Source organism: Colletotrichum chrysophilum (assembly GCF_026319265.1).
Source record: "Colletotrichum chrysophilum strain AFK26 chromosome Unknown scaffold_93, whole genome shotgun sequence".
NCBI classification, from domain to species: Eukaryota; Fungi; Ascomycota; class Sordariomycetes; order Glomerellales; family Glomerellaceae; genus Colletotrichum; species Colletotrichum chrysophilum.
In genome coordinates this window covers 152,124-178,897 of record NW_026517380.1, presented here as the reverse complement: position 1 = coordinate 178,897, position 26,774 = coordinate 152,124, and the positions used below count along the sequence as shown (strand labels likewise).

General features: G+C 50.4%; 7 protein-coding genes and 1 non-coding gene across 8 annotated transcripts; 3 read left to right on the top strand and 5 right to left on the bottom strand.

Annotated features, from left to right (window-relative positions):
* Positions 1 to 221: 221 nt before the first annotated feature.
* On the bottom strand, positions 222 to 3,456 carry COL26b_009585 (uncharacterized protein; the record flags this gene model as incomplete). Its single annotated transcript, XM_053182309.1, has 4 exons — positions 222 to 1,579; positions 1,632 to 2,444; positions 2,499 to 2,973; positions 3,025 to 3,456. 4 exons carry the CDS (start codon positions 3,454 to 3,456, stop codon positions 222 to 224), a joined length of 3,078 nt encoding a protein of 1,025 aa, XP_053033792.1.
* A 795-nt stretch (positions 3,457 to 4,251) lies between these two features.
* Positions 4,252 to 5,925, bottom strand: COL26b_009584 (uncharacterized protein; the record flags this gene model as incomplete). Its single annotated transcript, XM_053182308.1, has 2 exons — positions 4,252 to 5,674; positions 5,729 to 5,925. 2 exons carry the CDS (start codon positions 5,923 to 5,925, stop codon positions 4,252 to 4,254), a joined length of 1,620 nt encoding a protein of 539 aa, XP_053033791.1.
* Positions 5,926 to 12,858: 6,933 nt separating this feature from the next.
* Positions 12,859 to 14,104, top strand: COL26b_009583 (uncharacterized protein; the record flags this gene model as incomplete). Its single annotated transcript, XM_053182307.1, has 2 exons — positions 12,859 to 13,175; positions 13,270 to 14,104. The coding sequence occupies 2 exons, from the start codon at positions 12,859 to 12,861 to the stop codon at positions 14,102 to 14,104; spliced, it is 1,152 nt and encodes a 383-aa protein (XP_053033790.1).
* Positions 14,105 to 15,163: 1,059 nt separating this feature from the next.
* COL26b_009582 lies at positions 15,164 to 15,265 on the top strand. Its single transcript has one exon. It is a non-coding gene; the product is annotated as a tRNA-Trp (tRNA).
* A 641-nt stretch (positions 15,266 to 15,906) lies between these two features.
* COL26b_009581 (uncharacterized protein) lies at positions 15,907 to 17,305 on the bottom strand (the record flags this gene model as incomplete). Its single annotated transcript, XM_053182306.1, has 7 exons — positions 15,907 to 15,958; positions 16,013 to 16,651; positions 16,710 to 16,750; positions 16,808 to 16,874; positions 16,961 to 17,095; positions 17,161 to 17,210; positions 17,267 to 17,305. The coding sequence occupies 7 exons, from the start codon at positions 17,303 to 17,305 to the stop codon at positions 15,907 to 15,909; spliced, it is 1,023 nt and encodes a 340-aa protein (XP_053033789.1).
* A 1,099-nt stretch (positions 17,306 to 18,404) lies between these two features.
* Positions 18,405 to 19,173, bottom strand: COL26b_009580 (uncharacterized protein; the record flags this gene model as incomplete). The annotated part of the gene is made up of 2 exons (XM_053182305.1): positions 18,405 to 18,420; positions 18,542 to 19,173. 2 exons carry the CDS (start codon positions 19,171 to 19,173, stop codon positions 18,405 to 18,407), a joined length of 648 nt encoding a protein of 215 aa, XP_053033788.1.
* Positions 19,174 to 20,701: 1,528 nt separating this feature from the next.
* COL26b_009579 (uncharacterized protein) lies at positions 20,702 to 21,546 on the bottom strand (the record flags this gene model as incomplete). Its single annotated transcript, XM_053182304.1, has 2 exons — positions 20,702 to 20,756; positions 20,816 to 21,546. The coding sequence occupies 2 exons, from the start codon at positions 21,544 to 21,546 to the stop codon at positions 20,702 to 20,704; spliced, it is 786 nt and encodes a 261-aa protein (XP_053033787.1).
* Positions 21,547 to 23,910: 2,364 nt separating this feature from the next.
* Positions 23,911 to 25,135, top strand: COL26b_009578 (uncharacterized protein; the record flags this gene model as incomplete). Its single annotated transcript, XM_053182303.1, has 6 exons — positions 23,911 to 23,943; positions 24,104 to 24,227; positions 24,289 to 24,326; positions 24,423 to 24,460; positions 24,514 to 24,651; positions 24,709 to 25,135. 6 exons carry the CDS (start codon positions 23,911 to 23,913, stop codon positions 25,133 to 25,135), a joined length of 798 nt encoding a protein of 265 aa, XP_053033786.1.
* Between the last annotated feature and the right edge of the window lie 1,639 nt (positions 25,136 to 26,774).

The window sequence follows — 26,774 nt, the reverse complement described above, 5'->3', positions numbered from 1 at the left end:
GTTTTTCTTTTCCATTGCCCGATTTCTAAGAACAACACCGGGCAGGGTTTTGTCTCTCCAAGTTTCGGTGTCCATGGCAATTGGGTACAGCTTCATGATCACGACCGCATCGGAGATTACAAGCAGGCACTGAGTGACTTGATTTTCATGGCCATCTGTCCGCAAAGCCTAAAGTACTTGACAGCTCGAAAATGCACATTGTCCTACCAAGACTCCGCCCTTTAGGGTGCCAAACATTCTTGCTGGCCATCCGACGCACCCACCCGCAGAGCTTCGTAGGGAATGATGTTCACAACACCCACCAGCCCATTCTCTGTTTTGGGAATCATATCAACAGAAAGGGTTTCTCCAGGCCCAAAAGGCGTCGCGCCCAAATTTTTGATGTCCCCTAGAATGCTACGGAGATAGTTCCACATCGTGCTAGGAACTATCGCAAGAACACGATTGTCTCCTTCAACAAGATAAGTCGAGATATCGGCGACAGGATTAGTCGGGTCGAGAGGATGCACGCGGACACCATTGACTTCCAAAGTGATCGAATTCAGAGCCGGAGAGAACTGAATGTAGGCACCGACCGATGCATTCGCTTCAGCGGATAGGTTGGGTGGCCAGGTGAAGTTGGCGAAGTAATAGCCAACACCAGACGTGTTGGTGGCTGCTGGAATCTCCGTCCAAGATACGAGACCGTCGAGATGGTGCGTGGTGTTCCGCTTAACTGCTGCCACTGCTGCATCGTACATGTCTTCGGGGGCTTCCCAATGCTCCAGGACCAGGTCCCAAGAAGTAAGTTCGAATGACGACGCCGCATTTGTTGAATAGCAGAAGTTGTCGCCCGTTGATAACGTAAGAGTTGTGGGATCTGCGGACGCAGCAGCATGGACGACGATCCCCTGGTCATCTGCGCGATAGCCCAGAACATTGTCAGAGAGCTTCGTAAAGTGAAGCTCAGGTGTCACAACGTCTTCAAGGCAAGAATCAGCGAAGCCGATGATCTTGGTCTGGTTTCCTGCTAGAGTGAGAGGGATAGTCGTCGTCGAGCCTTCCGTCATGTAGTACAACACCGGCTCTCTAGCTCCCGTCCAGGCATCAAAGAAGTAAGGAATTCCTCGAGTTTGCACAATGAGCTCTCCATTTGAGTACTCAGCGTCGCTGAAGACATATGCATAGCTGATGTTACCGGAGGAGTCCTGGCGCCAGGTGGTATGCCATGTTCCGTTCGTCTTGACGCCAACTCTTGGTTTGAGACCGAGTCCTTCCAGCTTCTCAGCGATTTGGCCCTCTGCAACCTGGTAGACAGAGCTGATATTAAGAAGCTTCTGCAAGCTGGTGTCGAAAGAAAAGCTGACATCGGATGCTTTATTCTCGGTCGGATACTCGCAGGGGGAGCCGCCAGCAATTATAATGGGCAGCCCAGCTTCCGCAAACTCAGTGAGCTTGAGGAGACCCGATGAGGTAAGATTCTGTGATTCAAGCACTACAAGCGCTTGGTATCTTGCATCCTGGGGCGCGAGCAAGTTATCCCCTACGTATGCTTGTGGGAGGGCAAAGTTATCAGGAGACAAATAGTTGTAGGACCACCCTGGATATAGTTAGTAATCGCAACATGACTCCTGCGACATATTCCAGCATACCTTTCAAGATAAGATCATCAAATGTATAAAGTGTACCCATATTAGGATCTGTTGCTGTCTGTTTGTTGTAAAACGCAACGTCGGTTCTTGGGACGCCTGTTTGCTGGATGTGCTGAACCCTGCCCATGTGGTCCAGCCCAGCTTGAAGGCCATGGTCCCAGTCGGGACGTTTGGGAGAGTATAAATCGGAAACGTAGTATCTGAATGCCGTGTATCCAGGCCAAGTTGTTTGAGGGTAGTTTCCCGAATATGATTGCCCATGAATGACGAACTGGTTGACCCCTCCCGCTACAGCGCGGTTCATGGCGAAAAGCAGATCTGGGATGGTGAAGCGGTATGCACTACCAAACACCGCACCAAGCTCGTTGGAAATAACGGTCTTCCTTGCCAGACTGGCTGGTCCCGAGAACTGCCTGTACCCATCGAGGTTATCGTGGAATTGCAAGCTTTCGCACTCAGGAGCGTCGACAAATGGGATGGATGCCTCCATATCCATAGGTAGGTTGTATGAAACCTGCGAAGATAGGCCTAGACCAAGAGAGTGTGTCCAATTCGCAAGAGTGGTCACGTACTCCTGGTAGCCATCGGCGAGCGCAGCACGGTAGTCGTTGACGTAGCCCTGGCCTTTGTCATAAATATCTAGAATACATCGTGTATGGCCGGGAGCATCATTCTGGAGGTTGATATTGTTGTTGTTGAATATGATGAGAGGGAGGTAGGGGCGCAAGTCGTAGCCAAAGAGTTTCTCAAATCTCTCGGGAAGGGTCCGTGTCCACGATGTGTCAGAGAGAATTTCCATACTGTCCTCCCAGCCTGGATAAAAGGTCAGTCAGACACCACCACGAGCAGTTCTTTTACTTGACTTACCGTAGTTTCCAATCTCCGTGAGAAGCTCTTTGACGTTGTCGACGAAAATGTACTGCTCCCAAAAGCCACGGACAACCTCGGCGCCTTTGCTACTGAAGTGGTCGACAACGTAGGACCCGTTGTCCCAGATTGCCTCGGTTCTGTTAGATGCAAAGACTAGGTTCTTGTGTCCAGACAAATTCTGGTAGAAGAAAAATAGTTCGTAGTCAGACGCGTTGGATGAGCTGTTGGGGAGATCGATTGAAAGTTCGCCAGTAGGTGAGATCATGGAAGTGATGTCTCTCAAGGAGCCATTCCGCAAGACCAATTCCTCCCACCAAATTTCTGCCGTCCCGATGATTGACGTTGTGTTGACTGTTACGTTTGTTCTGGATGTGACAATTGCTGACACAGCGGAGACGAGCTGCCCGGTTCCCCATCCCGGTATGGTGCCGTTGAAGTGCCCATCGGCGGTAACGGCCTGTGTCTCGGCGAACTTTGAATGCTTAGTGAACTTCGAGAACCCCACATTGTCAAAAACACTTACCAGATCCCATTGAAGACCTTCATTGCTAGGATCAGCAGGTACGCCCTGACCCTGGTTCGGACCAACCGCAAAGTCCATCGACAGACCAGATTCTTTGTGGGCCTCGAGGCCTGTGATGAGAGTCTTGATGAAGTCTGGGGTTCCGAAACCAGACGTCGACCAGTTAACCCCCACAGGCGGCGGTCCTAGCTGGCCGCCATAGTTGTAGAAGGGCAAGAACTCGACTCCTCCCGCCCCGATGTTGCCAGCAGACTGGATGTCTGACTTGACCTTTTCGGGATCAACGGTGCCATCGGGAAGCCAATATCTGAACCTGGGTCGTTGGACAGCAGGAGGATCAAAGAAGTCATTACTGCGATCTTGTCGGGCGGCTTGACAAGGGCCGAACAGCATAAGACCAGCGAAAACTTGAATACATGAAACTATCTTCATTCTGCAGGATGATTGGAGAAATTTCCTCTGTAATGTGCATGTTTCTAGACTGAGGTAAGTGGCAATAGCCAGATCTATATAATAATGTCCCATCAAGATGATTCATACAATTGCGATGGACCTCTTCTCATCGACAGTTGTTGCTTGTCTTTTGCTTCGCATTTTCGGCTCAAATACGGGCGAACTTGACATCATTACGGAGAGCGGTGTCACTTCAAGTTCAAAGACTAAATGGCGGGGGACAGGACTTGCACATATTCTGCGAATACGCGTGTATCGTATTATTTTCTGCGTCATCAAAGTGCCACCTGACTCTAAACGAGACCACAGCCAATGGAGCATCACCGGTATCTCCCATGACTGGGAGGTGCTCCGATCTTCAGCGACACCTTGTCCATTGGTGTACCCCTGTTCAGCTGCATATGCCCATTCAGTTGCTCGTGTGATCCTCCTTCATGGTAGACTGCCGCCATCACCACCGCAAGACTAACGCGATACCGATAATTCCCCACGATATTCGATGCGGGGAAACGCAACATCATGGAATTCCCCGAGAGCTACCATGACATTATCTCGGCATCCACTTCCCCGGGACCAGTCGTTACTACTTGTCAATATACTCGGGTCACCACCTCGCTTTATATTTTCCTCAACGAGAATTTACAGAAGGTTTTCCCGACAGGGCTGTCAGAAGATTCAATCAATACAGCCGAGCTGCTCATCTGAAATTACAGGGCACACATCCAATAATCAAAGACAGATTGATGTATCCGCTCCAGGTTAGCTGCCAGATTTTCAATGCACAATCCCGACCCCGAACCGGCGGTAAAAGTCTGTCACGAAGTCGGGATCCGCCTTTGCAGGACTGAGTACCACTTGAGCTCCTTTACCTTCCAGTTGCTCTTTCATCTCCTGATTCATGTCATCTTGAACGACTTCAACGACAATTTCTTGCAAGTTTGGCAATCTCTCCCCCCTCCCTTCCTCAAAGCCGTCAAACAAGGCTGCCAGGCATTTCTTCAGCTGGTCAGAGGAATCTCTGCTATGATCTCCCACCGGTTCGGTCTGAAAATGGAACTTCTCAAGGGATGGCGGCAGTAAATCGAGGGCTCGCGGCGCCGCCATCTCGTCCAACGGGCAAACGTCAGGGGCATCTGCGACTTCATACTCCTCGTTGACCTTGTCGAATTCTGGTCCCATCAAGGTGAGACCATCAATGTGTAGTGACTTGAGTCGTTTGAAGCCCTTCATATCGACTAGTGTTCGGCCGGCGGTGCCATAATGAACCATCATCCACATGGATAGCTCCTCCAAGGTCTCACCAGTGCATTCCATGATTGCGTTCATCATCGCGCCAGCGTCAAGGTTGTGGCCACACCCGTGCCACTTCGTCTCGTACGCAAAGTGCAAGCACTTCAAGTTCGGCAAGCGCGAAAGCAATTCGCGCATCTCTTCTGGCCCGAAGGTGCACCCCACGAGCTCCAGTCTCTCAAGGCGTGGACTGTACTCTGGGTATTCGGGATCGAATGGCATTCCAGTGTATCCGTCATCGAGTGCAATACAGCCACCAATGTAAGCCTCGCGAACGGATTTAATAGCCAAGAAAGGGGTGTTGACCGTCATCTCGTTCCTGCATTCATACCCAGTTCCCGCAAACGGTCTGTAAACTTCCAACTTGGATAGACCTGCTTCTGCAATCGTCGGGTCGTTTGCACGTCGCACAAGAGCATCCAAGACCGGCCAGATGATCTTCCGATCGGAGCGTGGTGTCTCTTCTCCATAGCGAAGATGTTCTGAATTTCGGCCGGGGAGGTGGTCCCAACTTTGTGGCAGCGCAAGCTCACGCACGTTGGTGAGAAGCGTCAACAGCAACACCTCGGCATGTCCGGACGTATCGTCGAGCATCCCCGAAAGCCAAGCCTCCGAATCTACACCAGCCTCCGCCAGATAGTGCGAGTCATTCAAAAGATTCCGAACTTTGTCGATGAGATCTTCATTCTTGATGCGCGGGAAAATCGGATGGAGCGCCGGGTTTTCATCAACCAGGTCATCAGGGGCATCCGTCATCCCCACGTTACCCTTCAGGTCGGCCGTTTCGATATATCGAGGAATCACTGGGTTGCGGACGATTTCCTGGATGAGTTCGGTGGCACCCTGAACTTCAATGCCAGTCTCCTGGGTGACAGGGTCCCAATGCCCCTTCCAGGTGTGCCTCGGCCTGCTATCAACTAGTGAGCAGTGATTGCTGGAGATAATTGGGACCTTAACCTACCCTCTCTGCGATAACAAGGTGTATTTTGAGTAAGAAAAGTGTTTGTATCTCTTTCGGAGGCGTTTGTGCTCGTCTAGATAGATTTTGCTTGCATTATGCAAGGAGGTGCATGTGACTGCGACATTCTCGATGGACTCGGGGATGGTCTCTTTGATGATGCGTTGAAGTAGCTCGAGTGGGAGTCCTAGCAACGTCATTGTGTTTTGGTAGCAGAGTGAAATTCAACAATCTGACAATGATGTTCCGAAATAATCGTTCTAGCCAAGTTCAAATGGACGTTGAAGATGTTTTGTAGTTAAGAGTGAATGTCAATGCGGCGGTGACGTCCTGAGCTGCCCCGCATTCCTTCGAGGCAGCAGCTGCGATTTAGCTCAATCCTTCAGCCACTGATCTCCACCAAGTACTCTCCATGTGAAGGCAGCGCTAGGCAGGCGCTGTGTGCAGACCGTCCGATATCAACCAGTCACCATAGGAGTGCTGTTTCGGATGAGCCTCCTACCAATGGTAAGGTTCTGTCACATTACCTACCTTCAAGTTCCCAATAGGATCAAAGCGTCTGCCTAATTGATCGGTTGAAAATACGAATCGTAGACGCATGGTATTGCTAGCGCACCATCTCTTGCTGTGCGCAAGTTGGGATACCAACTGTGAAAGCTGGATGAAAATTGAATCTTGTCGTTGCAAAGAAGCGAACCGACACTTTCCTCCAATCCTCTTCGTCCTTAACTCCCATTTCGTACTGGAGGACCTTATCATTGGTGATAATTACGCAAATTGAAATGGTCTGACTTCGATATCTCAAAGAACTTATGCTCGAAGACCTGAAAAGCCTGTTTGTTGATCATGGGAAAGCGCACACGCACTTGCACTGGTTGCACGACATGAAGCTCGTGGCGTTAGTGATCACTTGCTTGCCACCTCCATGAAAAGTTCCAGCCGCATTGTTCACATTTTGGCCACTTGATCTAGCAAACAAATGGCAAAACCAACGCGGGGCAAGAACCCTTTTCGAGACGCTCGCGCGGGCCCGTGAAACAATTTAATTATCGTTAATGATGTTTGCTGAAAGCAAACATTCGCTTGATGATTATCTTCATCTACATTTCTAGCTGCGACAGCTGTTGAATAGGGGACGCGAAAGGGGGAAGGGATTTCAGGGAGTCGGTACGTTGTCTAACTCTCATTAAGCGACGGTGTCGGAGAATCGGAAGGTATTGCGGTCTGGCCAGGTGTTGTCGCCGAAGTCGACGCGATGTTCCATGAAAGCACTCGTCATAAGTGAAAGCCTTATGCGGCAGCCAGCTCGGCCCGTTAGTCACGCCTTACATCTGTGGTGTGTTGGAAACCGTAATTGTAATCCTCACCTCTGAAAAGAGTAACTGTGAAACCTAAGTTCATTCATTGAGCTGCAGTGACGGCTGTGTATGTGCAACCCAACCTTGAGCCGGAACGGAGCGAACTTCGGTGATATTGGATGATCATCTTCACCCCTTGCCTGTTATTTGGTTCCAGTGCAGGGTGTGAGAGTGCAAACATCCTAGCAGAAAGTCGTATGGTCAATCTGTCGGCTGGGCTGACGAGAACCATAAATACTGCTGCTCATCCTGATCAAGTTCTCGGAATCCCTCCTACCACGAAGGAACACCGACCAGTCACAGTCAGGAGACCTATCTGCATACGATCTTCTCCTCCAACTCACTGTATTTGAAGCCCTCTCATAATGCATTTCACTTCAATCATTGCCCTCGCTCTCGGCTGCGTTGCCTCGGCGTCGCCGGTCCCTCAAGGACATAAGGAGGCTTTCAGACTCCCTCAAGAACCCACTAATGCCGTCAAAGTTTGATGTCAACTTAATGCGTGAGTAACTTGCCCCAGTGTATGCACCGAGGAGAACAGGTCACTAAAGCTCTGAGGTTGTATTAAAGTCAACGGTTACGGGGCATGTTCCCAGTGCCTCATCATGGGTTTTTTGCGAACTGCTTTCAATTTCTTCCAACATGAGAGTATTGCCGGCTGGACTGCTTGGTTACTTGAAGGAGGTCGAATCAGTTGGAATACCTTATGACGACCAGTTTTCGGGGTCATTGGTTTGCCTGAACGTTCAAAATCTCATATGTGCTGTTTCTTTCCAAAAAATTGGGACCTAGGGACCTTTGAGCAGTTACTCTCAGTGAGATCATAGTATGAGGGGTGGTACATTCAACAATCGTTGTTTTCTTCTAGGGGGCTGTTACATGATATGAAGGCGCTTTAGTTCATCTGTTTGCGACTATGGTGAAGATTTACTCGTTCATGAATGCCATAAGAGCCTATGCCGCGATTTGGGACCATTTGAGCATATGGCTCACATGTATTCTTCACGGCCGAGCCTGGTATCATCCATCCATAAACTGAATCGCGCGGTTCATGGTACACATCATCTCTCTAATGCGTCAAAGATGGATGCATTCGGACATATCGTATTCTAGAAAGTCGTCACACCATCAGAGGTTTTCTTCAGAAACGATTCCTTCTCAGTACAGAAAAGGACGGCAAAATAATAAAGCAGCACTAGAAGCAGTGATAACAATTTTGATACTCCCGCCTGAAATGTAGAAATATTTCATGGAGATGACGGAAAACGAGAAGTAGGAAAATGGACCAATTCGCATGTGACATTTGTCAGCTGTCATTACAGCGGCACTCTTGAAGACATGTCGTGCCCCTGAGAAGAAAAGAAGTGAGTTCTGACACAAGCATTCATGGCAGCTCTTGGCAATTGATAGAGCCTGCGGGATCCGCTTGGTGGAGAAAAGGCCCAACTTTCAAGCCCAGGCTTCTGCAGCCAAGAAAGACAGAATTGAGGCTCATCATTGAAACCTTCCAAATCCCGCAATCGAGAAACAGATCCTGTATAGTATTCATGGAAAGACAGATAATATGCATCGGAGAAGTCCTATCTTGGATCGCGATTGCGGCTGAAATGATGATGTCAACTTAGGCTCGGACAAGAGCCGAAGGCATGTTCGAAATAGGAAAGAGCTCTTGAGATAGGAAAGCTAAGCGGGCGCAACTTCTCGGCGTTATTGGTGATATTGTGGACTCTGGTCGTTGAAAAAAAGGGGTTGAGATTCCTGAAATGTTCACAGGCATGACGAGCTGTTTTGAACAAGCAGGTGCTCGAGAATGAGTCGCATCGCTCCCAGGGGCCACGACAATTGCGATGGTCCCAATACGAGGTCCAAAATGCACGTTTTCTCTACCAGAGCGAGAGGATATCTGACTAGGATTCATACTGTTGACCAATTGGGTCGTTCTCTGCCTGAAAGTTGAGGACTATCAGTACCTCTTCAGAGATGCACAATCGTGTTGCTCGTGCCCGGAGTACTCCGTCTATGAATTACCCGGTTCTCTATGAACGAAGGAGGTGTTAACAACGGGAATGTCCACCCCCGGACAGCCACTATCACTTTCGCCAACATTGTCGCATGTGCAATGATGAAGGATTCTTGGCCGACGGGTCCCAGCGACCCTTTGTATGAATACGCGGATCGGTGTTGTCGGACACGCGATTCCTCAACATTCGATGAATTTCGCATTCCGCGGTACAACCATAGTTTGGAAAACTCTCTACAGGCCTAAAAACGTCATAATCAGGGAATTACAGGCCTCACGCATTCGCGATTCGCATCAACGTCTCGAAATAAATGGCGGCTGTCCAGGTTTTTAAATAGAGCAAACTTTCGCACCAACAGCTCAAACGCGCCCTCACTCACCCGGAATAGCGACGACCATGGGGCTGAGAGAGAGAAATTCAATCTGTGACGCATGCCTGCCTACCGGTTCATTTTGCCAAGTCGTGGATGCCGTGGGGGTGATGAAACCTGCGCAAGGACGATTGCAGAGTGTCATTGCTACCACCAAAAAAGAGACCTCAGGGGACGGAGTTGCAGTTATATCACAGGGCGGATTTAACCTTCTGGAAGGTGCTGAGTGCAGTTCTCCTCACACCTAAATTTTGGACAGCCCACCTGTAAATCCTTGATTCTTGGTACGCGAGTGGGCTGGACGGTCGGGTGCCTGGCCTAGATTTGTAGATCAATATGTAGCTCCCTGCGCGGGTTTCATTAGTGTGGACTCGATCATTACCCACCTCTGTCCGCGCCCATGGTTGGCTCTCACGTCCTTAATCCAGACCGCTTGGCATCTCACGAGATTAGAGCTTTCTTTTTCGTGATGGTCCTCCGCCGTCGACTTGCCTCATTTGTATCCTACGGCGGAGGAAACCGGAACCGTCCCGGTCGGTCATGAGCCGGACCAAACTTGGAATGAACTTGGGAATGCGGGGATTTCTTTGTTTTTTCTGCGCATGCAAGTGTCAAGAACATTCCGCAGCCCACATTAGCCCCGGGCCTCATGTCCGATGACGGGGCGCTCTCCACCGGATCCGTTAGCATTGTGGTGGCCCGGAAGGATGCTTTCGAGGCTTCGGACGATCGGCCGTCGACCGAGATCGACTCGGCTCGCTAGGCGTTGTCTCTCGGCTGCCCGGTAGCTCGGAGCTGTGAATAGAATCAGAGTTGAACCGATACTCGTTGCATCGAAGGGGAGGCCGTGTAGCTTAAATGCAACTATAGACATGGAGGTGCTGTGAGCTCTGGGGCGGGCAAGCTCTATCCGAGCCATGGGAGTCGATCGCAGGCCTGCGCGAATGGATCTGCTATGGAAGCGATTGGACTTGGTGATCCCGACGCGCTCCCACCTTCCAGAAAAACTCTGCGCTCCGTGGCTGGCTGCCCGGGTTGAGCTCTATGTATATGCATGGATGGTGTAGTATGTCGCATTTCTGCTTTTCAATATGCGTAGGGCGTTGATGGTGATTGACAAATAATTCCCGGCTGCAAGTGTCTTGCAAAAACAAGGTAGGACATGGTGTTCAAGCAGGGAGAGAAGCGAGTTACACGAGCAAGAAGCGGCTCTGAAGACAAATTTGGAAGCTCCTGTGCAGTCTACTACCGATGACTCGCCAACTCAGTAGTAGAGTGTCTACAGAACACGCTGTAGAGAGCGCAACATTAGCAATGACCAGATAGTAGACCGCCTAGGTCTATCAGTTGATTTTACGCTGATCGTTGCCCTCCGGATTTGTAAGACGAGTCAAAACCCTCGTTATCGTTTAGAGAAGAAAAAACGGAAAAACTTGGCCTCAACGAGACAGCGTCACAACGGGCGGCTCTCACGGAAGACAAGACTACTTGGCAACTGACACCGCCTCCCGTGGATTGCGAATCTTGCATCAATTTTCTCTTGTGAAAAAATGCTTGTCTTGACATTTGAGGCTCCGCCACGATATTCTGTCGCGTCCCGGTCGCCACCACCACCCACCGGGAGCATATTAGATCCGCGTGGCTTTGGAAGACATCGCGGGGACCGCGGCCTCGTCCGCGATAGGTCCGACTGGCAATGCCTTCTAGGCAACCCCATGTTCGACCTCGGGAGTTTTCGCGATAGAAAAAGCGGGATGTTGTTGAATGGAATGCAAGTGAATTTTTTTCTTTCACAGTTACTCTTTTTGATTTCGGAAATGCCCCAATTGAAGGAAAAAACTGGATGGAGTTGTCGAGCCAAATCTCGCTTTCAAAATACGTCATCACGGATTTGGTAGGTAGCATTGTAATGAGCACCCGGAAATGTGACCTACCTCTTGCGCGAACCGAGGGAGGTTTATCCCTGTTTTTGAAGAAGAAGAAAATGTAGAAGTGTTTCTCAGACACCGGACGATTCAAGCATGATTTTCACTCAACAACAAACAAAAAAACAAACGATCAAGGGAACAGGAAAAGGGATGAACTGTACTAGCACAGGACCAAGCCTATGCACTGGGGAATCGGGGCATTGGTCACGCAGTGACAGACACGTGGGTTGCTTGCTTCACCGCACAGTAAATGATGAAAAGTTGGGATTCACTTGCCTCGACTCTTCTTCACCACGTCGGAACTCGACCGAGCCTCCGAGGCCAAGATCGTCTTTAATCGGGAGCAGCAGTTTGTCCGTGACGTGGGATTCTTCAGGGACCGGGCCAACAAACTCATCCAGACTTCCGGGACGGGCTCCCTCGCCAGGCGCAGCGTCACAACCAACACTGTCACCACCCGCGCGCTTGCCCACACGGCGGACCCCATTTTCTCCCTCGCGTAGCCCTGAACCGTCATCAGGTCGCAGCCATCACCCACTGCGACGACTTGGCTCATTACTTGGCTGACTTATTATTCAGCTATTACACAGGCGAGTTATAGCGCTAGCATGTCTCCTGCCAGGGCGAGTCAGTTTCCCGTCACATCCCTGTATCCAACTGCCAGGGGGGCTCGCTTGTAGAAGACTCCAGGAGAACACTGTAAAAAACGTGAAACTGGCTCGATCCCGTCTGTCGTCCATCAACTTGATACGTCAGTCGTGCGCCCATGGATCGCGGACGGTATTTGCTGGCCCACCGTCCAAGATCTGATAACGGTCTTCTCCCCGGATCAGGAGGTCGCTTTTGCACCGTCACACTTGGCAGCGGGTCGACATCGTCTATCTGAGTTCAAACCACCGTTGTAATCCCTCCGTCACTCTCTCGTGACAAGGCACTCAAGCTTCCGCATTAGGTCTATCGAGCGACCCGCCCCGTCCAGCTTCGCTGGGACTACCGAGTGTCACCCAACCCCGACATGTCCGAAAAAAAATCAAGACCGCGCCCGTTTTGCCAAGACATGCTTCCCTGGATGCAGACAGCTTCTCCCATCGGGCCTTCATGCGACGGGAAGGAAGTCACTTTCATCCCAACATTGGACGGGGCACCCGGGCCCATGGATGCACCGCTCAACAACACCACACCCATGGCGCACGTCATGGAGCTGGTCACTTGGGCGAAGCGTCTGGCCCGCTCCGATGCCCGAATGCGGACTTGATCCAGAAGCCTCGGAGGGATGCCAAGAAGGTGAGGTTTATAGTAAGGAGAGGGGGGTTGACAGCTCGACGTCGTGGCATCGCGGCGGAATGATAAATAGCCTCGCAGGGCCGCGTATTCTTGCTGTTCAGAAAAAGATCTACCTCATCGCATCCGTGCTTGACTGTCATCACTCACCACCATTCACTCATTATTGGACAACATGCGCGCTGCTCTCATCACCTCCGCCCTGGCGACCGGCGCCATCGCCGCCCGCCCGTTCCTGAACGAGCCGGATACCGGCATTGATGGCGTCCTGCCTGACCTCCAAGTCGGCAGTCTGCCCAACCTCACCAACATGGTCGGCCTCCCTGACTTCGAGTTTGCTGCCCGCAACTACCTCCCCCTCCGCAACTACACCTACTACCGCAACGGTGCCGCCGGCGAGTGGTCCTACCGCAACAACCTGGAGGTCTACAACCGCTACCGCCTCCGCCCCCGTGTCATGGTCGACATCACCAACATTGAGCAGACCCTGAGGTAAGTCCAGGCTCCCTCGCGCAGTCATCAGACGAACCGTTTCCACGGTTGCGCATATGATCATGTCAAAATACTCTCATGCTGACTCGTGTAGCACCACCATCCTGGGCCACAACTTCTCTGCCCCCATCTTCATCAGCCCCTGCGCCCGTGCCGGCTATGCCCACGAGGATGCTGAGCTGAACCTGATGAAGGCCGCTGGCAACGAGAACATCCTGTATATGCCTTCTCTGTACGCCTCCAAGACCATCGAGGAGATCGCCGCCGTCAAGAAGGAGGGTCAGGTCGCCTTCCAGCAGATCTACCTGACTGCCAACGACACCGAGACGCAGGCTCTCTTCAAGCAGATTGAGGCCTCCGGCGCCAACGGTGTCGTCTACACCGTCGACTCTGCCGCCGATGGCAACCGTCACCGCGCCGCCCGCTTCGGTGTCGGCTCCGCCGACTCTGAGTACTCCCTCATCACCTGGCCCGAGTACCACCGCCTGGCCAACATGACCAAGCTCCCCTTCATCATCAAGGGAATCATGAGCGTCGAGGACGCCGAGGCCGCCATCGAGAACAACGTCCCCGCCATCATCCTCTCTAACCACGGTGGTCGCCAGCTTGACGGCTCCCCCTCTTCCCTCGAGGTCGCCATCGAGATCTACGAGAAGGACCCCGAGATCTTTAAGAAGATTGAGATCTACGCCGACGGTGGTGTCCGCTACGGCGCTGACGCCCTCAAGCTCCTTGCCCTCGGTGTCAAGGCCGTCGGTATGGGCCGTCCCTTCATGTTCGCCAACGTCTTCGGTGAGGAGGGTGTCACCAAGGCCATCCAGATGATCAAGCACGAGCTCGCCATCGACGCCGCCAACCTCGGTGTTCCCGACCTCAAGAAGATTGACGCCAGCTACGTCAAGTGGACCCCCAACAACTGGTACTCTTAAACGTGCCAGGTAGCACAATGTCGCGAGGGAGGGTTGTTCCAGGAAGTTCGCACGACCTACTATGATACCACATGAGTTTTGTACATACTCTTTTTCCTTTCTAGCTGCACATAGCTTTTAGACGCGAATGGATGACCCTCAATCAAAAGTTCTTTATTCAACTTGATGAATGACATGTGTTTCTTCCCAAGTGCTACTCGTTTTCCGAAAGCAGCTTGTGTAACTCTCTTTGCGTTCGCCCTCCTTCGATGATCATGATTGTATGACTTGTTCAATAGCCCTTACCTATCCTGGGGTTTAGGTATTTAAGCCTGAATTAATTTGGATCAACCTCTCGACATTCTACTTCTCAAACACCACACTTTACCCGATTTCTCAAGAACCATTGATAATATATCAGGCAAGCGCAGCAACAGCACCCTCACTCAAAATGTGCACCTACAAATACGCTTTCATCGCTTGCAACTCTTGCGCCAAGGACATCAATCGCGTCACTGGATCTGACGAAAAGCCTTGCGACCTCTATCGCGAATCCAATCCCGGCTGCCCCGACCAAACCCAGATTCACTACCACACCTTTCGCAGATTCTGCTCTGAATGCGACCCTGAGTGCTCTTGCTTCTCTGAAGAGGAGGTAGACAAGAATACCGTCGCATACATTCGCCAGATAGAGTGCAAATGCGTTAAGCGCTCGAAGATTACCTACGTCTAGAGGAGTTTGAGCAAGTTGTTGATTGAGTCATGTTGGGTCTTCAAGGATAGAGGAGTTTGTTGCTCGGACTCTGTCATATGTTTCATTCGTCTAAACTGAGATTGCAACTGTCTAATAGACTTTTGTTTGGGCCTTTTCACATCGGACATTTCCTAATCAAAGTCTTGCCCCGTGACAACTGCCCATCTTTAATGACTAAGCCCAAGATGTACAAGCAGCATCCATGTTGTCTGCACGTTGTGGAGCTTGCAGCATGAGGTCTTTTCGAGCAAGTGGGTCTGCGAGGCAAGCCCTAGTGCCTGCCCACAACATAGGTTAGTCTCGGGCGAGGTCGGACATCAACAAGAGGCCCTATGGCGCAACGGTAGCGCGTTCGACTCCAGATTCTCTTATGCGACAGTTTCTGAGCTGATATCGAAAGGTTATCCGTTCAAATCGGGTTGGGGTCATTTCTTTTGCCTTTTGGAGCTCTCGCAATGTTTCTTTTTGTTGTCGTGGTGCTTGGTTGTGGTGTTGAGTCGCTTGGGGGCCTTAGATACCTCCAGACGCCACGCGCGATTGAACAGCCGCGACAGGTCAAATCGCCTTTTTGAAACTTCTGGTATCGCCACTCGCCATTAAAAAGTGACTGAAAGGTTGTCGCAAGTCAATTGTGCAAATGGCGCGTTCGTGGTGGTATCTGGTAAATGGTATGTTTGACATGAACCTTTGTAGCGAATGGGGAAGGAGTCAAAAGCTAAATACCATTCATCTTCTGCATCAGAGTAGAATTGAAGTAGATAATTCATCATTGTTGCGCCAGAACCAGGAGTTGCAAAAGATTGTTTTGTAGGCATCAACTACATCTTGGATGCGACATAGTTTTTGCGCAGTGACAGAGCGCAGTCTCTGCGACGAACCGGGCTGACTCGGCTGAGGTCAGAAAGATCATCCCGACATGCTATATCATTGATAGCAGTAACATGAATTCTATGCGTGACTGAGTTCTATATGATGCAAGGAGAATCCGTGCTATAATCGTACCACTTGGGTTGTCGCAAATGCGCACATACATGGCATTATGAGACTCGCTCGGGCAGTTGCGTCTCTTTTAGGCCTCCGTGGTCTCAGTCTTCAGAGGCTTGCGTGCGTAGATGGCATTCCTGAATGGCGTTAGTATTGAGTCAAATTTGGTTCCGTGAGTTCCTGTAACTCACATGTAATAAAAGGGCTGGATCTTCGAATTTCTGAATGCGGCCCTAACTTCAGTGATGGTAACTTGAGCCTCGGCGTAGGTGAAACCGAGCGCCTCTCTGAGGAGGTAAAGCATGAAACCCTCAAGAGACATCTCCATGAATTCCAGATTGCACTGGCCAAGTCTCTTGAGATCTGGCCTCGCCGGCCAGGAACCGACCGGGATCTTCCACCTTTTCTCGACGAGCTCGGTGTATCCGACGTCGAGAAGAGCCTTTTTGAACTTTCCCGAAGCCACATTATCCGAAGGTTTGCCCATTTTCTCCTGCCCTTCGCACCACCACTTATACCACTTGTTGAAAATGTGGTTCTCATCCAGCTCAGTATTCTGAGAGCGACCTTTGGTATCGAATTCGATGATTTCGAACCATCCTCCAGGCTTCGTGTGGTGGAACGCCTCTTTGCAGAACGCCGGCACATCCTTGAAGCAGGCCTCCAGGTTTCGAGCATGGATGTAATCAAAGTGATCCTTCGGCCACCCAGTCCACTTTTGCTCAAAGTCATCGATGATGAACTTGACATTGGGAGGAACCCACGTAGGCTGAGTCGGCGATAGATCGGTGCCGACGACCTCGGCCGAAGGATAGGTGTCAGCGAAATCGCTTTAAGTGACATGTCAGCGAACATCCTATGTAGAAAGGACAAGAATCGGCGTCTTACATGGCCCAAATACCTGTGCCAGTACCAAGATCAAGAACTCGCTGGGAATATGTCAATAATCTCGTTCCCTCAACGACTAAGATGATGGATGTGTTTACCTGAGGGCTATCTCCAATCGGCGCTAAAGCTAGCTTGCCATCAAAAAATTCTGTCATCCAGTAGTGGCTGTCGAGTATTAGACAGCTGAAATCCCACGATCTTCCAGCCACTGTCATGTATTCCTGTGCCGCACTTTCACCAGGCAGACTCACTTGAAATCCAGGGCATCATTGTGCTTCTCATCATTGGGTCCCCAGTACTCGCTGTTCTGAGTGTATGTACGACCATGGATTTCGCGGTATTCTTTGATGCTCTCGGTGAGAGACGACGTCGATTCGGTGTACGTGCTGTATAGCACGAATGAGAATCAGCTTTGACCTCATGCTCCCGCAAGGATGTCGGCAAATCATACCTATTTCGGTCACTTTGGTCGTCCTCGACCTCAGATTCCAGTCTCGGATCCTGCGCGCCAAAGTACTGTAAGCATTGAACTAGAGCATGGGACTTGCGACACATACAACAGTAATCGGAGCAGCAACCGGTTCGTTGGCACTCATTTTGAAGCAATCCGCAAGAAAGAAACAGTGATTTTGACAGAGTAGTTCTCAGGAATTCACGAACAGGACGGGCATGAAGCCACATCGTTTGAGGGGACAACCCCTCTTTTGTAGTCTCCATTTGATGTTGGAACTTGTTGGTTCTTGAAAAAGGCAATGCATCGTGTACATGCGCAACCTGCAGACCAGGGTGGAAGCTAATTTTCGAGCCGCCTCCCCGGCCCAATCAAACCACAGAACGATCCGATTTACCACGGAATCGATGCCACATTCATACCGGCGCATTCTAGGTGGCTATAGTCGCTGAGCATCTGGCGAGCCAGGGTATTTTGATCGTGACTCGTAAGGCTCTGCCAACCAGACTGCGGTTTCCCTCAGTCTGCCTTTTTCGTTTTGGAACCGTCATAAATACGTCCATATCTGGTGTGTGATGGGCATAGTGATTGCTTGATCTGAAGGAACCTGGAAATGATTGTTTGATGCAGATGTATTGTGCGCATAGAGTTTCTTCCCAGCAAACGAATCTCGTGTTTGGTATTCTGCGATGGATCATCTGCACGCCCTCAAGGGTCTCAATGCTGAAAGAGGCGGCAGACCGGCCAAATCACTTGGCATATGGGTCTGAAATTTCTCCCCCTTGTAACGTGTCTTCCCTCATTGTTGACTGATGCGCTGACTTCTGCATTTTGTCACATTTACCAGCCTAGTTTCTGTCCAATCAGAGCGCATGTTTTCCATGAACCCCGGAAGTGGCTGGGGACGGGAGGATGGGTATCGGCGGCGAGGTCCGCCTCCGACAGGACGGGGCGCGGGATTACCATCCGGGAATTGAGTTAAAGTATCCGTTGCTTCCTGTCACCCAGGATCACCACCCAGTGATGGAAGAATAATTACAAGGCATCATTAACAAGACGATGGGTTAGCCATGATCACACGGTACTTCTCATATCTTGGGAGTGGTTGGACTTGTCGCAAGATTTATTAATGCCATGTTCATCTCGTGTATCATGAAGTCATGGAGTGTAAAGTAAATTCAGTGCCGCTAGTAAAAAGACGATCCTTTCAAAGGTCTCCGACTCTTCATACCGCTGTTGATGTGTCATGGGACGGAGATTCTGTAGTCATCGCTGGCTTTCTCTGTTTCGACACCTCCGGTTTACGAGCATAGATGACGTGCCTAGGTGCCAGTTAGCATGACGACAGAAGCAAGTCAACGACTTATTGTGTGCCACTGACATGTAATAAAACGACTGCAACCTCGGATCCCGCATCGCAGCCCTGTATTCGCTGAACATCACTTGACATTTCTCATAACTGAAGCCGGCAACTTCCTTGAGCAAGTAGAGCCCGAACCCTTCCAAGGAGTCGCTCAAGAAATCGAGAATAGTCCAGCCCAGTTGTTTCAGCTTTGGATCGGCACACCAGCCGCCAATCGGAATTTTCCACCTGTGATGCACGAGATCAACATAGCCAGCCTGCTCTAGCGCTCTCTGAAGCGCACCCGTCCGGACGTTCTCTCCCGGTTTTCCGAGCTTATTCGCAGCAGTGATCAAGGCCGTATAGCAAGTCCTGTAGATGTGCTCTTCTGGCAGTTCCGCGACCTGTGATCGGGCTTGTGATTCGAACTCCAGGAACTCAATATACCCGCCGGGTTTAGTGTGGTTGTACGCCTCCTTCATTGTCGTCGGCAGGTCGGTGAAGCAAGCTTCAAGGTTGCGGCCGTGAATGTAGTCAAAGTGATCTTTCGGCCATGTCCATTCTTGGTTAAAGTCGTCGATTTGAAACTTCAGGTTAGGCGGTACCCAAGTGGGTTGGATGGGTGACAGATCGACTCCAGTAAGCTCGGCGGAGGGATATTGATCGGCCATGTCTCTGGTTCATATCAGTATGCAGTGTGGGTCCAGAGGTTGAGGTTATTCACATGGCCCATATACCTGTACCGGTACCCATGTCGAGGATTCTCTATAGCACTTGTCAGCCTGGCTTGTAAGCATTTTTTTGCCCAAGAAGAAGAATCATACCTGAGGATGGTCATCAATGGGAGCATGGAATAATCTGCCCTCGAAAAAGTCCGTAATCCAGAAGTGGCTGGGACGTATGGTTAGCAAATGACCACCTGATGTTGAGCCACAACTTTCAAAAATCCTGTCATTCGAACACGACTTACTTGAAGTCGAGAGCTTCACTCTGTCTTTCATCGTTCGGGCCCCAATATTCTGATCTTTGGGTATACGTTCGTCCATGTATCTCACGATATTGCATGATACTCTCAGTCAATGACACCGTTGACTGCGGGTAGATACTGCAACCAAACCCGCCTTAGCACCTCAAATTCATGCGCAACATTGCATGTGGAGATTCGTTTTTTACCTGGCGATATCATCGTCCGTGCCAGCTTCAACGGCCGGATCCTGCAGGTGCGCGAGTCGCGCGAGTCAGTAAACCTCCGAATCCATCTGAACCCCTGACAATGCCACAGACGGATAGGGGGCCGCACCACTGGAATCACACTGTCACTGCTGTCGGAAGGCCGTGGCCTGGGAGGCTCGTCGTCGCACATCGTGTCGGCGGTCGTTGGAATCACGCAAAACGAGCGGGCAGCAAGAATGGATGAAAGGAAGAAAAACCGCCCGAGTTGTCGGGAACACGCTCTCCATTTGTATCGGCATGGCGTCCTATCTTCGTCCGATCCTGTTCTGCGTGTCGCAGACCGAGCAGCCCAGGGGCCCTGTCCGTCCGTGCCCCCGCACCAATGAAGCATCAAGCTTTCTCAGGCGACCGCGGGTTGGATACCCTTTGCGGACGAAGAAAGGTTCGCCTGGGTCTGGTCTGGAGGGATATCGCGCCATAGCTCTTGCTTCCACGTGGTTGATTCGTAGACCCTAGACTTGGCCATGTGTTCGAGATATGACAGCGGCTCAGCCCGGATTTTGTTCATCACCTCGCCTTCATGAATGTCGGGTCTTAGTTTCCTCATCGGAATTCTGTATTCCTCACCAATGCTGAACTTGAAATTTCGGGGTTTTTGCGGTTGAAGATGCTCGGGAGTGCCAGCATCAAAACCGGATCCCGGGTTCTGCTCACCGCTCAGGTCAGCTTTTCGAAACCAGATCAAATAGCGCAGTTTGAATGCGGGTCCTAAGCTGGGGTGACATGGGCCTTTATCTCGAAGATCTAGCTTGTCTCCACCAACAGAATAGTTGACTGAGATATTCTAAATGATCAAGAAGAATCATGTTAATACAGGAGAATGTCATATGAGCTTGTCCGATAAAGTGACGTGAAAAAGACGGCCTTCTCAGACGAATGAGGCATGAATTAACTGGCTATTGATAGTCTTTGAGTGTAAGTGACATGGGGACGACCTCCTGCGACAGCTCCACTGCTCAAACTACATTAGGCGGCAGGTGTCTCCACAGTCTCTTCGGGCTTGCGACCGTAGACAAGGTGGCTATGTGGTGAGTTAGTCAAGAAGTATCATACAGAGCCCAAAGAAGTGGCTTGACTTACAAGTGATAGTACACCTGATTCTTGAGGTCGCGTAGCTCTTTCCGCATTTCAGCGACGAACACCATGATCTCCGTGTACTCCCAGCCAAGTACCTCCTTCAACAAGTAAAGAGCAAAAGACTCGAGCATAGAGTCATTGTACTCAAGGGTACACGCCCCGAGCCTCTTCAACTCCGGGTCTTTGCTCCATCCACCAATGGGAATCTTCCATACCTTCTCCTCTTCAACCACGAATCCTGCTTCCGTCATGCCCTTAGCAATGCCGTGATTGTCGACGTTCTTCAGAGTCTTTCCCATTGTATCGGTGGATTCTGTCATGGCTTTGTACCATCTTCGGAAGATGTGGTCTTCGGTGACCTCGACTGACTGGGAGTGGTACTCGATGTCGATTTGCTTTACCTCGATGTAGCCTCCCGGTTTTGTAGCTTTGAAAGCTTGTTCATAAAGCCTGGGCCAGTCTGCGACTCCAGCTTCTAGATTTCGGATGTGGATCAAGTCGAAATGATTTGCCGGGAACGTCCAATCAAGCTCGAAGTCATCAATCTGGAATTTGCAGTTGGGGGGCACCCAGCCAGGCTGAATCGGAGAGATGTCAGTACCGATGACCTCCGCCGCGGGATGTGTGTCCGCAAAGTCACTGAAGAGTATGTCAGTTAGGCTCCCAAGGCTTGGCCAAATCCAGTTCTGCTCACGTCGCCCATATTCCCGTGCCCGTGCCCAGGTCAAGAACATGCTATATTGGGACGCAGTCAGTTATTAACGTCCCTTAACTCATCTCAAGAGTGACAAACGTGGGGATCCTTGAGAGGAACAAGAGTCAACTTTTGACCAAGCAGGTCCGTCATCCAGTAGTGGCTTTTTTGAATCAGTTTAGATATCGAGATTGTTTTGATAGTCGAAGCGCATACTTGAAATCAAGAGCGTCCTGCTCTCTCTCGTCATTTGGAGCCCAATATTCTGTCTTTTGTGAAAAGGTCCGACCATGGAGCTCCCTGTACTCGCGCACGCTTTCAGAAAGAGACGTAGTTGAAGACGTGCGGATGCTGCCGTCCGCCCAAATTAGTTCATAGCAAGGCTCTGGGAAATCCGTTGACTCTTACCTAGATGTTTCAGTTGTGTCGTCCACATCCGCCCCAGCGGCGGCATTGGGGTCCTACGAAGAAAGGTCAGCACGATGGTTCAGACTTGTGAAAGCCATGCGAAAGCGGGGACATACGACAGGGATGTCTTGCTCAGTGTTTGGATTCAACATGTTCGCGGCAGATTCCCTAGGCGCCAATGATGAGCTTCTGTCCCAAGTGTGAGATTTCTGGGAGGAAACAGACCAGCGGAAGAACAAACGGGCAGGGCTCGTCCTTTGTACTGTTCAAAATGCTGTTGGTGCTAAATATGCAGGTTGTGCAATCCGTGAGCTAGGGATGGGCCGCCCAGGGGGATGAAAGTCCGTCTCCCCGGGCCAATGAACATCGTCCTTCCCCAGCCGTTGTCAGGCTCTAGACTCGTTTCAGCAGGTTCTCTGGCTGGGCGTGTATCCACCGAGACACAATTGACAGGGACAACATACGACGGAGTGGATTTTGCTGGCCAATTTCGGTGGGCTTGGTCCGGGTGCAGACCGGTGGCTAAAGAACAACGCCGCAGTCCGAGAGGATGGGCCAAACTGCATGTTCCCCTCATTTTCCCACTCAAACACGTTTTCTTATCATTTGGTCTCGCTGCTTGACCACTCAGACGAAGTCTTGGCAAGTCTGCATCAGAGAACTCTCGTGTTGGGTGATGCCCCACTATGCAAGCATCCAGTGGGGGAAAAGCTCAATCCCTCAATTCTATACTGCGGATGTTTGGATAATGGCATCAAATTTAATGTGTATGTCACGATATTGAAAGAACACTGCAAGCCTAGGTATTTTGTGAAGAGAAATGAAAGCAGGGCAATCTTTGAATGACTCGCATCAAGACAAGGGGAGGACTCAGTGCCAAGACGAGTGACATTTCAAATTCTCCGGCACCCCGAGGATTTTCATTTATGGATGTCTTCTGGTATTGCATCGAAAAGCTGAGAGGGTTTAAGAAACCTGATCTGGTCGAAGTCATGAAATCTGTTCACCTGACGTAGATTGCTGACCTGTGCATCCCATCATCGAAAGGGAGAATGGATGTTCGCGCAGCTTGAGATATGAACGGAGCAGGCACTGGAAAGTTGCTGCTAGACCATGGATGGCAGCCTGTGACACGGGCAGATTACAGGGATATGTGCGTGATGGTAGCATATCTTGCGGGCAGTTAAGAAGCTTGCAGTTTCGATTGAAGAACTCAAGCTGGTGATTGATAGGATCAATGACAGCCAACAGGCCTTGGCGGTAAAAGATGCCAAGGCAGGCGCGAGAGCGAGATGCACAAGGAGCAAAGATAAAAATGAAAACAGCTGCGCCTGCCGACTTCCTTCTTCAGCCATGAACATAGTGAATCGCCAGGGGGTCACTTCACAGGCGCCGCTCGCACTTTTGGAGGGGAGAAGGGTCTATGACTGGCGAGAAAAGTCATTGGGTGTGTGTTCTGCATCCTCCCTGTTGGCTTGCACCAACACGTACTGACACCCTTGCACTTACAGCGCCGCGTATTCAGAAAACTGGGCTCTTGAGTAACTCCTCTTCTCTGGGAACTTGAAAAAGTCCTTGTTTCCTTTCTTTCTTCTTTTTCCTTATCCTCCACTGTAAATGTTTACTTAAGTGCGAGCGTATAGCAGTGCTAGTCTCAATATGGCCGATGCATCGAGAACCAAATCCGGTTCGCCGCTGGGCAACTCACCGAGTTCGGTTGCCTCACCTCCGAAGAGCTCCCCCACCAGTTCGCCCCCGCCCGCAGGACCCTCAGCTGAGGATCCGGCACCACTACAGGCCGATGGGGATTTGGTACGGCTCACTTCTAGTCCTTTTGTTGAGCGACTTTGTCTAACTCCCATAAAGCCTCAAGAAATTGACACCGAACGATTGTGAATTGGCGTGTCCGACAGTCCCACGAAATCAGCTGATGAATTAGCAAGGTCATCCTACACGGCGTCGTTGGCTTCCAGTGCTGTCGATTATCCCGTTGAATATGGGCGCCGATACCATGCCTTCCGCCCAGGCTGTGAGTGATTTTCTTCCTCGAGAACTGGTCGACAGTCTTTTCGCACTCTGACAAATGAACGCCGCTGATATGAAGAACTTCAGCATATGTGCTTCCCAACGATGAAGTTCGTGGTTCACACCTTTTACTGCGACAAGCTCTTACAATTGAATGTATCTAGTACGAGATGGACCGTCTCGACTTCGTCCACGCGCTGTTCGTAAGAGCTCTTGGAGACAGGCTTTACCTCGCGCCTCTTGAAAAGGAGAAGGTCCAAAAGATCCTGGATATTGGAACTGGGACCGGTATTTTTGGGTGCCAAATCAGATGGGACATCAGAATATGCAAATATACTAAGTTGTGCAGGGGCTATGGAAATTGGTGACATTTTTCCGAACGCCGAGGTACGTGTTTCCTACCATAACTTACCTTACGAAGATGCGCATCAGTTTGGGAGCCTGCAACTACAATTGTTACAGCAGCTCTGACTGGGCCAACAGGTGATTGGCAACGACCTCAGCGCTATCCAACCCGAGTGGTAGGACCTCCTGAATGTGAGAAAAACCAAGCTTCGTCCTGACCTGAGAATAGGGTTCCACCCAATGTCAAGTTCGAAATTGACGACGTCGAAAGCCCATGGATCGGTGACAGAAAGTACGACTACATCATGTGTCGCTGCATGGCTGCTTGTCTCGCAGATTGGCCGAAGCTCATGAAAAACATTTATGAGTGTGTACCTGAAGCCCCGAAGACAAAGAGACCTGACATCTAATCGTATAATCCCAGCCATCTCAATCCCGGCGGATGGGTTGAGTTCCAAGACACAAGCATTGAGTACTATTCGGACGATGGAACTCTCACGGAAGAGCACTATTTCCCTCAGTGGAACAAGACCCTTGTTGAAGCAATTGCCTCAATTGGGCGCGAGCCCTCGCCTGGTCCTAAGCTCGAGGGATGGGTCCGTAACACTGGGTTCCAAAGGATCAACCATTCAAAGGTCAAGATCCCATTGGCACCTTGGCCAAAAGATCCCTTTTACAAGGACCTGGGGGCAATGAACTTGACGCAAGTTCTTGATGGTCTTGCGGGGTTCACGATGAGGGTATTCTGCGGAGTCCTTGGACAAACGCAGGAGGAGGCACAAGTCATGATGGCCGCGGTGCGCAACGAGCTCAAGAAGCTTCACTCTTTTCACTCACAGTTTGACTTGTAAGCTTCTCCGTGGCTTCCTTCTGGAGACATTCATCTGACTATAGTCCAAGCCATATTGTCTATGCGCAGAAGCCTCTGGAAGAGGATGAATAAGCTCTGCGGAAGACTTTTGGTACATATATAATACCTGGAAGTGATGAAGTCGTCGACGATTCGCATCTTCAAGTTCATCGACCAATCTCCTATTTAAGAATGGACGTAAACAACTATGGGCAAAGCATTCCTATTTCTCCCAGGAATCATATCTTACAAGTCCTCTCTTGACCACAAATACGATCTACGTTAGCTAAAAAGGCGAAGTCAGATTTAGAGAAAACGATACTTCGTGGATGATGTGGCCGCTTTAGCTCCGTAGAATACATGATTTCAGAGTCTTTCTGATGATTGATCCTGGCAGACGCGTTTCCTGTGATGCAAATGGATAAATGGTTCACCAAAAATGGCGTAACAGCCAAGGCATTAACTATATAACTATTTACTAAGCTGGGATATCAAACCATGATGGAGTAACAAAGTAGCATGGCATCGCAACAGCACCAAAGAGCCATGAGAGCGAAATGCGGAACATCTGTAATAAGCAGCTTCCTATCTCGGCAAAAGATGGGGGTCCATCATTCCTAGGCTGCGGTGGAATTGTTGGTGCTTCACCAACGCCTTGCATAAACAACCTTGCACCTACTGCGCCGAGCTTTCAAAAAGCAAGGCCAGGCGGCCGCCCCTCTTCTCTCCGTCAACCCTGACACGATCTCTCCCATCTTGCCGCATTCTCCTCTCCTTTCTCGAGGCCAACGCATCGGTCTCGTACTGCATTTTCTGTCAGCTTCCGGCTCACACATACCTTTGACAGACATCATGCGCGGTTCCTTGAAATTCCGAGTCAAACTCGCCTCGAACGGTCGCTACCAATCTGAAAATTGCAGCCCAACCAGAAGGCCAGTCGACCCACACTGTGGTCAGACCTGCCGGACCCATGAACGACGATGATGAAGTTATCCAGGCTAATGACCCGGAGGAAGATGGTCCTTCAGTGATCGATGATGGTCAACTGTATGGCATTAAATGCGTCAATCTTTGGCAATGAAATTAACTGGCGCAATAGGTCTTCATACACGGCGTCGCTAGCATCGAGTGCTGTGGACTATCCGGTAGAATATGGTCGCCGCTACCACGCTTTCCGCCCAGAGTGTAGGTGATCTCTTACTGTTGAAATTACAGACGAGTTGAAACAAGCCTGACATAAAATAGCTTATATCATGCCGAACGACGAAGTGTGTGCTACCTTGGTCGATACGTATCATCAGCCCTCTAATGCAGCTCGATAGTACGAGATGGATCGCATGGACTTTGCGCATGCGATGTTGGTCAGAGCGGTCGGCAATAAACTGCACACGGCGCCGCTCGAGAAAAACAAAAATAACCAAATCTTGGACATTGGGACGGGCACCGGAATCTGTGAGATATTTGATCCTTCTATACCAGCAGTACGCAACAAGGCTGAAGCAACTCAAAACCCCAGGGGCTATGGAGATGGGAGATGTTTTTAAGAACGCTGAGGTAGGCCACCTGATATGCTACATGGATTCGAATCTTACACTCTGACTCGTTAAATTAGGTTACTGGCGTTGACCTCAGCGCTATCC